General features: G+C 46.5%; 1 protein-coding gene across 9 annotated transcripts in view; it reads right to left on the reverse strand.

Moving 5' to 3' along the window:
* dmd (dystrophin) overlaps window positions 1-11,044 on the reverse strand; it is an 86,410-nt gene extending 75,366 nt beyond the window's left edge. For 7 of the 9 annotated variants that reach the window (XM_078942345.1, XM_078942343.1, XM_078942330.1 and 4 more), the window contains exon 1: window positions 10,831-11,042. In XM_078942345.1, coding sequence (XP_078798471.1) covers window positions 10,831-10,912 — 82 coding nt within the window. In that variant the 5' untranslated portion in view covers window positions 10,913-11,042. Of the gene's footprint in view, window positions 1-10,830 lie in introns of all 9 variants that reach the window. The other 2 variants (XM_078942353.1, XM_078942354.1) reach the window with 1 other exon arrangement.
* Window positions 11,045-11,398: the final 354 nt, after the last annotated feature.

Below are 11,398 nucleotides of genomic sequence, written 5' to 3' on the forward strand. Positions count from 1 at the left end.
GAGAGAAATGTTGACGTGTTCAATACTTATTTTCCCCGCTGTACATGGATCTCAAGGTTTTTTACCCAACTCCACACCCAACAGGCCCATACTGTAAGTGTTCTGATTGGAGGTTGTTTGAATGTACCATATACCCTAAAATGATAATGACCCTTCCTTTATATAAATAATCTTTGAGTATTGATGATCTGTACCTGACCGTGTACCTCGTCTCTGCTCCTGCTCCTACACCTGGCTGTGGTTCCTGTCTCCATCTCGACTCGCCCCCCCTGACTGTCCCCCCAACCACGGCTGGATGAAGCTCGTCTGCTGGACTTTTATATATGTAGTTGTAGATTTAGATAAGTTAATTCTTCTCTAAGATTTCTGGTAAATCGCCTGTCCGTCCTGGGGGAGGATCCCTCCTTCATGTGGGCACCCCTGAGGTTTCTTCATTTTTTCAGGAATCCATTTTTTTGGGAGTTTTTCCTTACAGCGAAGGGGGGTCTAAGGGCAGAGATGCCAGTATAGCTTAGTCAGTTTGTTAGTTCATTTTAGTATTTTCCTATTGAACTCTTTGTATTCGTGATCCTTTTGATTTCATGTTTTACTTCGAAGCCCATCGAGACGACTGTTGTTGTGATTTTGGGCTATACAAATAAAATTGAATTGAATTGATGGGTGGGGTCATGATACTAGCTTTGTAAACAATTTATATAATGTAAGAATTAACTAAATCATGTAGTTGTGTTTTTCACATCACTTATGTTAGTTTGTTAGTTCTTTGTGTTAGCCAAACTAATTCATAGATTGTTTGTTTATATCCATGCATGTTTTTGGCAAATGCCAGATTTACTGCACTTATCAGATAATTATAATTGTCCTAGCAATAAAATATACTTGTATCATCTGCAAACAATATAATTTGTGGTAACTAGGACACTTTAAATACATCATTACTATAGACCTAATCCTGAACCTTGAGGGAAACCATAAACAATACCCAAACATCTGGAGTGGTACTCACCCATCAGGACAAACTGTTGTCTCTCTGTTAAGTAACTTTAAGTTCCATGCCACAACTATGATACCACATTTGTCTGAGAGTTCTACAGCTGGGTTGAATGTGTCAAAAGCTTGGCTGTATCTTCCTCAGCCTCAACTAAGGACATGGATGTTGACATGTTTGTTCTGAATCCATATTGACTGTCCTCAAACATGTTTACACAGTTTCATAAGCTATTATTGTACAGTTCTATGTGAAGTTTTTTAGAAATTATGAGAGGAGAGAGACAGGTCTATAGACGTGTGTTTGTCTCCACTCTCACACCGTGGCAATTTTCATTTTGTCTGGAAAAACTCGACTCTGGAATGACTGAGTGCAGATGTGTGTAGATAAAATATAAACTGTATTAATGACCATCAAATGTGTAGCTTTATAATCTGTGCGTCTTTTGCCTTTTATTTCCATCCATACTGATAGCAATAGCATTCTAAGCTGAAACATGATGGATCCACATCAGAGACTCCCAGTTCCATCCTAGACTCCAGAGTTTCCTGGTCCTGGATTCAAGTGTTCTTGATTGGGGATGCCAGTAAAGCCTGACTAAGAATTGGTCCAAATTGTCCAAACCTCCTCAGATTTCCCTCTAAATGTCTTCACTTCCTGTCTCCAAGGAGACCCTGAAGGAAGTGTGTTTTTCTGCAGCTGGTGACCACGAAGTCGTGGGACCAGTCAAGAACTCAAACCCAGAGCCACACACAGACAAAGGGAGACCCGGTCAGAACCAGAACCTTTCTTAGGGGAGCAGAGACTAGCCGAAATAGATCTAGCTGATATGCTTCCTGGAGTATTGACATGTTCCACAGTGATGGAGGAGGAGCCACGGGCGGAGATGGTGGGGGGTTCTGTCTAAAAATAAACAGATAACAGCGGAGGTCTGGACACAGAGATTGATCGGAACAAACGATAAACGGGTCTATCCTGACCATCATTATCTGACCAGGAGCACACACACACACATCAAAGGACAGTGTTCATGTGTGTGTGTGCATGTTGTTGTGTGTGTGTGGACACACAGACACACAATCTGACTGATCTGTGTAACAGGAAGTCAGGGACAGGAAATGAGAAATGGCTTCTTTTAAAGATGACCAGATAGGAGGGGTGTGTAAAGTGGTCTGGGGGGGGTCCTACGGAATGAAACTGGACAGCAGGAAGACCAGTTCCAGTCCCCCCCACCCCGCCTGCTCATGTCAGCTATCTGCTGAAAGACATGATCTGTGACTCTGCTACTGTCAGATTCCAACCCTGATTTTATTATTGTTGGTTTGTTGATCCACATGATTGGATCAGAGTTCATGGAGGTTATTTCCTCAAAGTCAATAAACTGCTGATGGACTGAAACTAACTTTAGCTTCATCGTCTGGACAATAACAAACTGAAAGACAAGAACTTTCCCTCTGAAATGATGACCACGTTCTTCTGCTGCTGCAGAGAGAGGTCAATGGATGCTGGGTAACCGTTACCATGACAGCAAGTACAGTAGCTAACAGCCAACTTCTCATGAAAATCTATCTAAACATAAAAAAATACCAGATACGTGAAATGAAGGATGATTTAATATTTCTTCATTTTGTCAATGGCCGAGGTATAAGTGGGATAATGGATAATGAGGTCTCCATCATCAGGAATGAATGGACATTATGCTTTACATAATAAACGTATAATATTTATTGATTCATTCATCCATCCATTATCCATCCATCCATCCATCCTCTGAGCAAACAGGGCTTTATCAGTGCTTTATAACCCTGCCCTTCATGTTATCCAAGCAGCTTTCCTCTACATGTTTGTTCATCACCTTTTTCTTAAATCTAAAGGATTTCTGTGACTCTCAGAGGCTCCTCCTCCTCCTCCTCTTCCTCCTATTCCCCCTCAGAAGAGGAGATGCTCTGCATGAAGCCAGCTGCTGACCATGAACTGATGAAGAGCAGTAGAGAACGATGAAGAGGAGCAGAAACAGCAAAACTCATCCAACAGACACAAACCAAGAAACAGGAGCAGACACACAAACATGGAGGCTCTTCTTCATCCCACAGTGGACCTCCTCTTCATCGGTTCAGCAGACCTGAGTCTAAGCTGTCTGAGCAGAACAGAAGTCTCCAATAGTTGAACTTGCTGCAGAAATAAGGAGGACCTGAGCTGAAGATGATGAAAGCTCAGCATTACAAACGTATTCCATCAAAAATGTCCTCCTGATGGGAGACTGGATGACATCACCAGCAGAGACCCAAAACACTGGGGTCAGGGTGGGGTCCACCTTAGTGGGTCTAACATCAAACTGGCGGGTGGAGACTATCACCTTAACCCCAGAGCTCTTATGTTTTCAGGACCAATGCTCTTTCTGTGAAGGCCACTATATTTTGGAAAGATTTCCCTCCCTGTGTTGAAGAACGTCTACCACTACAGACTTTCCAAAGAGCCTTAAGCCGTGGACCAATGTAAACCAGTCCTGTTGTCATTGCTTTTTCACCTGTTACTGTGTCCAGGGATGTGTTTTGATCTGACGTCCTGATGTCTTTGTCTCTTCATTCTCTTAACATGATACTGTGGTGTCAAATGCTTTGACCCTAATCTGATGTCCTGCTTTCTGATGATCAACTGTTGCATTTTCTACTGTTTTCATTCATAGTGAAACTGGACAGTCTGTGATCCTTTATTCTGTTCACTGTTGTCGTGTGTTCCTGCAAAAGGATGGTGGATGCAGATCAGCATCCCTGCTAGAATCCAGTATATTTACATGTATAACTGGATGTACATTGAAGTTCATAGTCTGTGTCAAATACATGAACCCCCGACAGGGGGGGAGCCCATTACAACAGCAAATATTCACAGCTGCTCTTTAGCTTCTGAACCTGGAACAACCTGATCCAGCCCATCATCTCCACTGAACAGGAGAGCCTTCCACCCCTAACCTGTCTGTCAGAAGGGGGCGTGGCCACCAGGCAGGAAGACACATAAACCAGAAGCATGCTGCTCCTTCAGGAACAACATGAACTCTCAGGTAAATCAAAAGGAAAAGAAAAAAAGAAAAAATCAAAAGGAAGAAGCTGATGCACCGACACAGAGGAGACCAACACAGAATGACAACAATGCAGTCACTCAGGAAGAGCGGAGGGGGGGGGGGGGGTGTCCTTGTGTAAAGAGGATAATGAGATGGAGCAGCTCAGCCTGAGCACTGGGTCAAATCCCAGCATGCACCTGGTGCCTGAAGCACACGACTGCAGTCCAACACAGCTGCTGCAGGTAGTGCCCCCCCCCCACAGATCTGACACGGCCCCCACGTCACTAACCCCACCCGCCAACACACACAAAGCCCTAAGCGTGAGTCTGCATGTTTTTTTTTTTTTTTTTAACTTGTCCTGTCCAACAGCTGGGCAGACAGATGAGAGCTGAGGGCCTCTTGTGTTGGACATATTTTACTTTAACAGGAGTTATTAATCTTCAGACAAACCAGAGGTATGTCTGAATAAACCCCTTTTGGAATTGAGGCCAGACTTTATTAATTTATGCATACTTATGCCTTAAAACCAACTAGTGTGAAATCTTTCAGTCATTCAATCATGCAAACTGTTTCTGCAAAGGTGAGCTAACACCTGTGCTTAGGTGAGTGTTTATGTTCTTCTAAAATGGATGGTGGAACGTAGAAAGAAGGAGGGAGAGCGCCCAGCCATCACCACCCCAAGACCCCCGCCGCAGCAACAGCGGCAGCCGCCACCCAGGCCAGGGCCAGCAGGACTGCCGCAAGGCCCCCAGAGCCAGAGAGCAGGGAGGCGCGGAGGGAAAGAGAGCGCCGCCCCATTCCAACCAGGAGAGCAGCCCCCCGCCGCGCCGAGAGAGCCCAACGCAGGGCCCCACCGGAGAAGGACGCCCACAGTCCCAGACGAGCACCCCACCACCACCCAGGAGTTCCGGGCATCCTCCCGCCCCAACCCCAGGTACGAGCCAGGACCCCCCAATGGAGACCCGCTCCTCACTCCAGGCAGCCACCCACCCGGCCCACGGTTGGTCCAGGGAGGAGCAAGGCAGGGGCCCGCCGCCCCCGCCCAGGAGGGGGGAACCCCGGGGAAAAAAGGGGGCCCACAAGGGGTGTTGTAAATATGGCCCGACCAGGCTCGGCCACAGTTGGACATTTGCTCAGGGGCAAGGACCAGAACCCACCCCCCAGGGACACGAACACCCCCGGCTCACGTGTAATGTGAACCCCCCCCACTGCGCGGAGAGAGCACCGCCGGGCCCAGGAAGCCGGCACCCAGGGGACACGGCCGCCATTGCCAAGGGGCCCGCACCCCCCACCAGGGAAGGGGCAGGGGACAGATGGACCCAGGTCCCACCTTACTTGCAAAATGTGTGTGTGTGTATGTGTGTTTAAGAGGGTGTGTGTGTGCATGTGTGTGTGTTTATGTTGGGATGTATATATTGAAGGGGGAGGGGTGTGTGTACTAAGGGGGGTGCAGTTAAAATTGGCGAGTAGGGCACTAAGGGGACATCTCCTGATTACTCACAGTGATGTCCCCTCACCCTCCCCACCAAGGGGCCCTAAATGTCTAAGGTGCGATTAAAATTGGCGGGTAGGGTGCTAGGAGGACATCTGCTGCTTGCTGGCATTGTTGTCCAAGCACCCCCCCCTACCAAGGACCCTACATGTCTAAGGTGCATGAGTCTGCATGTTTGATCCAGAAATAGGAGGAGGAGCTAAAACCTGAAACTCCTAAAGGAAAACATCAGGCTCACATCTGGACCTGAATCCAGAAGACCTGGACCAGGACTTGGGACTAGTTCAGAAGAGTCAGACCTGTCATAATTAGATGTATACAAATGAGAAATGAATTATGTTTCCACTAATATGACCCACAGAGTTATTACCGTATTTTCCAGACTATAAGGCGCTGCGGAGTATAAGTCGCACCAGCCCAAAAATGCATTATTAAGTAGAAAATAACACAGATAAGTCGCACTGGACTATAAGTCGCATTTTGCTGGGAAATTTATTTGACAAAATCTGAGACCAAGAACTAATAACTTGCACAACCTCATATGAATCAATCATAGCAGACTGTTTATCTCATAATTTCACAGTAATTATTTCTCAAACCTATTTATTTATTCTTTTCATGAAGCGTCATTGGCCAACTAATACTCTATTTTCATCCTGTATTTGTAGAAACAGTTGTCATTTTTATTGCATTTCTGAATCTATGAAATCATTGGAAAATATTGTTAGCCTTCAAGATCTTAATGTAAAAAAAAGTTTGCTGATTCTCTGAGTCACTTAACATACTCTCAACACTTAACAGACCTCATACATCCAATTGACCCACATCATCTCTGTTCCTCACAAATGAACATAACAGGAGGGTTAACAATGTATTTATTTCAATTTAGTTCTAATATAAGTTGTTGCGGAGTATAAGTCGCACACCTCGCAAAACTATGAAAAAAAGGCCGACTTAAAGTCCGGAAAATACGGTATTTGAACTAGGGTTGGGCGATGTCCCTTAAATTGGCCGTTGACGATGTATGCAGTCAACCATCGGGATGGACGATGTCATCGTGGGGGGGGGGGGGGGGGGGGGGGGGGATTTTTTACATTTATCGTTCTTATATAACTGCTATTCGTTATTTTACTTTTTTTTTATTTTATTTCCCAACTAATGACTAATCCGCGATGATCCACTATAAACTGAGGGAAGTGACTTTAACAAAAAAAGTAATAAACAAAATAGAAAAGAAGTAGTCCGCTCCCGCACTTCCGGGGGAGTGCGGACTTACAGCTTTGTGTTTGATGGGAAGGGGGGGGGGGGGGGGGGGGTACATGAGCGGTATGTGTGGGAGATGTAAGACTGCGATCCGTCCCGCAGCTCTAGGGGTACAAGCAACCGAACTCAGAACCGGGTCTAAAAGTGTGTGTCTGAGCACAGCTCGGATCGTCAGCACACACAGCGGTTTGAGCTTCAAAGCAGAAATTTCGCTCAGTCCTTAGAAAAACATTCAAACAATCATGTGGATTTGTGTTTCCAGTCGAGTCCCGACTAAATAAAGGCTGATGTTATTCCCAGGATGCAGCGCCACCCAAAGCTAATGTTGTTAGCCCGTGTTAGCATACTGCTAATCCTGGCTACGTTCAGACAAAGCACTGACCACACGGATTAAAATTCAAATGATGAGCGAACAGGTGTTTCATAACAACCGTAACATTATTAAAAGCACGTTTAGAAGATCATCTCGTATTTTACCGAGCTGACATGTCAATGTATAAAGCCGCTCGGCACTGTTATCGTTTTGTATTGAATTGTTACATTCAATAAAGTTTGGAAAAAAAGCCGTTCGGCGGAAGTTGTATCCTCTTCCGGTTTTCAAACCCTACTGCGCATGTGCGAATGATTTATTCCGACTGAAAGTGTGACCTTAGTGAACGTTTTTATATTCTGAAAACATTTTTCTGGGCCCATGTCCACGGTTGGGTTCTAATCCGACCATTGATCCCATCAAGATATTTTGTACATGTAACCGCGACTTATGGTGTCGACTCGCAACGTGGCGGGGGCGTGGCATCACGATGGCGTCTCTCCATCGGGATGTCAGTCACCCATCACGATGGACGATGATATCGTCCATCGGCACAACCCTAATTTGAACCCTTCACTTTAATGGTTTTAATCCCCACATCTCTGTGATAAACGCATTTCCATCACAGCGTCAGGTTATCAGTTATTTTCAGCACCTTTTTCTACCTGGAAGTGAGACGACTTGATCTCTGAGGCTCCGCCTTTCTCTTCTTCGTTTCATGACGTCATCCTATAATTTGCCTCAGCAGAGTGTCAGTGTTTCTCCCACCAAAACAAACATCTGAACTTCTACAAAGATGGATGTTCAGATTGTTCATATAAAAGAAAGTGTTTAGCTGATCAACGCTAGCTCCAAAGAGAAGTGGGTGTGTCTGTTAGCCGGGGGGTGGAGCTGGCAGTGCAAACTCTTCCTGGAAGGGGCGGTTCCTCACTTTCTGATGGTAAATGGAGTGTACTTATAAAGCGCTTTCTACCTTCCTGGAACGCCAAAAGTGCTTCATAGTCACAAACACTTCAACATATGGACGGGCAAGCCGGGAATCAAACCTGCAATATTCTGATAAGAGGTCAACCACTCCACCACAGCTGCCCATTGTGATGTCATAATGTGAGGACTCACTTGTTTAGGTGGGTTGGGAGGGGCTGGCGCTCAGAGAGGAGGTTTATGGAGGAATACTCAGAAATGAACAGATAAAAAAACCTTTGGGTTATTTTTAGAGAAGAATTGAAATTCTAATCATCTAAAACTCTAAAGTTAAGTTTTCATGATGCAGATGTTTCCATCATTGCAGACATTCTGATCGCTCATCATCACTTTCCATTCAGGAATATTGGACTGAACAACACATCAGAGCACTTCCTGTTCCTGCAGGCGTGGACTTAATGACCCAGGATGTTGCCCCCCCCTCAGTGTTCAGAAGCAGAGCAAACACATCACAGCTGGGGGTTTGATATTTCTATGTATGTAGGATATTTGTGTCCCCACCCACCCAACACTACCCCGGTGTGTGTGTGTGGGGGGGGGGGGGGACCTGAGCACCCTCCAACCAGGGTTCCCCAACATGCCCCCAACTCTAGACAACAACAGCCAGTAGTAGAGAGCAAAGGGCCCCGCCCTCCCACAAAGGGGGAGGGGCCAGAGCAGAAAGGTGAGCATGAATGGACCAGAACTACAGCAACACAGACCCCCCCAGGGCTGAATCTGATCTCATCCTCCGCTCATGTACCAAGAAGAGACCCCCACCCCGTCCTCACGTAGAGGAGGGAGGAAGTCCAGGTAACAGCCGCTCTGACGCATCTACAGATGTTCAGAGTTCTGACATGGGCCCGGCCCAAACTGGTGCCAGACCTCCTCATCAACAGGTGGGTCTGGTCCGGTTTCAGATGTGCTGTAGTGCTGATGAGCAACAGCCTTTTCCCCTCAGTATACAGACAGCGCATGCGCACAGCGTGCAAAGCAAAGTTTGACAGAAACAGTCTTCCATGTAACTACCATCTGCGCATGTCCGCCAGCATTCAAACTGGACTAATCCTCTGCCTGCACGCGCTCACCGACGCACTCCTGTCTCTCAGCATGTCATCAGAACGCCACAGCCGCGTGCACGTTTGGTGAACTCACCTGACACGCAGGAATTTCAGCCCAAAGCCTGACGTCAGTGAGCGCGTGCGGCTCACCTGGGAGCGCGTCGCCTCAGCCCTGGCTGAGGTTCCGGTCCATCCGCAGAGGAGCGGCTGAGCCTCGCGGACCCGAACCGAACCTCCGTGACGGTTCCGCGTTGGTGACCCGGCGCTCTCACGGCTGCAGTCCGCGTTTGAACGTCTGGACGCTCCGCCGGTACCGAAACACTGGCCGCCTGACCGCCTCCCGTTGCTTCTGACTCCTCCCCCCCGCCCCAGAACGCAGCCCCCCCGAGGTGACAGCGAGGATGAAGAGCCTCAGATAAACCAAGCCTTCATCCTCCTCACTGATCTGCAGCAGAAGATGAAGATCCTCCGCTGAAGCTGTAGTCACGTGACAACCACGTAAACTCTATGAAGAACTTTTAGCCCTCCAGCTGTGACGTCACGTGATCAGCTGTTTTATTATGTTCTACAATCCTGGAGTCTATGATGAACGCTTTCAAAACACACACACTGCCAAATTACTATTGTTATTTCTTTTTAATACCCTCTGATGGTTTGAGTGTGGTTTAAGAAGGAAAAAATTACGAAATGAGGCACAGTTTATTGAAAATATGATGAGACGCAAAGAGCCGCAAGCTCATTGGCCCAGAGCCGCGTGCGGCTCCAGAGCCGCGTGTTCGCCACCCCTGCTCTAATACCATATACACACACATTTTATATGAGGACCTTACAACCAGTGGACTTTACAATATGTCCACTTTGAAACCTTTGGAACTGATTGATTTAAACTCAGAGAAAAACGTACAGATCATTTTTCTTGTATTTTGGTTTCACTGGTATCAGTGGTACTGGTGGTAACGGGTAAGGGATACGGGTAACAGTATTATTACTGTTGGACAAAATTGGTCCCTAATCGGAGCCCTGTGGGACTTCAGTACCATCTGGATGTAGGATTCATCGCTCAGAGGCATCCTGATCTAACTAAGATAACAACATTTAGAGTAAAGTAGACCATATTTTTTAAATAAAAATATTTATTTACTATAATATTAATAAATAATCGTTTTCATAGCTTCTATAAGGATTGAACATTTGTGGAGATGGAAATGTGAAATGTTGAATTCTCATGGAAATAATCAGTTTCTGATGTTCAGATTGTGAAGCCCACAGTATGAGAAAGGAGGGCAAACCACCACCAAAGTGTAACATTTCATCTGACAGATGCAGAACGCTATTCTATAATCTATTCTGATGGATAGAAACAAACCAAAATCCAGAATTCTCCAGTCAATAATCATGTTTCTAGAAATGTTTTACGAGGATGTGTGTCTAAAAAAGTCAGATGATCACGTCAGGCTGGAAAACTAAACTCCTGGGTCTTCTGAAGACCAGAAAAGACTACAAGACTTTCAAGATCAGGAAGTTTCTCTTCATTTTTACCTTTTTGTCCCACAGGCCATCTGCTTACATATTTATTATTAGATTCAGACATTAATCTTCTGCCATGAAAACATCTGACCACCCAGAAGGCCTGAAACCTCAAAGGAATCTGCTCAGGAAAGAACATGAAGTGGAGCTCAGCTCACACATCCGTACCTGAGCGACTCTTGATGATCTCTCCAAAGTCATCTTCTCCCGGCTCGTCGCAGTAATCCTCGGGGCGAGCGCCCTCGGCCATGGTGAGAGGCGGCGGTTGGGACGACCAGATGTAGGAACCAAACAGCCTCAAGGAGCAACAGGCAGGTTAGAAGGAGAAGGCTGGCAGCAGAAAGAGGGCTGTCACCCAGTGGCAGATGGACAGGAGCAGGTGGAGGAGGGTGGGTCATTCTGACCCCTAAATAGGAGATGGCTGAGGCCCCACCCACACCACGGAAAACCGGACACCCCAGGAGCGGTGGAGTCACATTTTGACCCTTCAGGACTCCAAGTGGGTCAAAGTCAGAAATGTTCCAATCTGGATTGGTCGAAACCAGAGCTGGGGGGTGGGGGCAGCTTTAAAGAAATCTGAAATGTAAAAAATCTCACCCCCCCTCCCTAAGATCTCACAAACAGACTATTATTAGACCCACCCCCCAGTTGAGGTGGTTCTTGCTAGTGTTTATTATTAGCTACACAATGTTGCAGAAGCTCCACACAGTCAGGGATGGGGGGGGGGGGGGGGGTA

This window comes from Oryzias latipes, chromosome 2 (genome assembly GCF_053564925.1).
Source record: "Oryzias latipes strain Hd-rR chromosome 2, Olatipes_Hd-rR_3.1".
NCBI classification, from domain to species: domain Eukaryota; kingdom Metazoa; phylum Chordata; class Actinopteri; order Beloniformes; family Adrianichthyidae; genus Oryzias; species Oryzias latipes.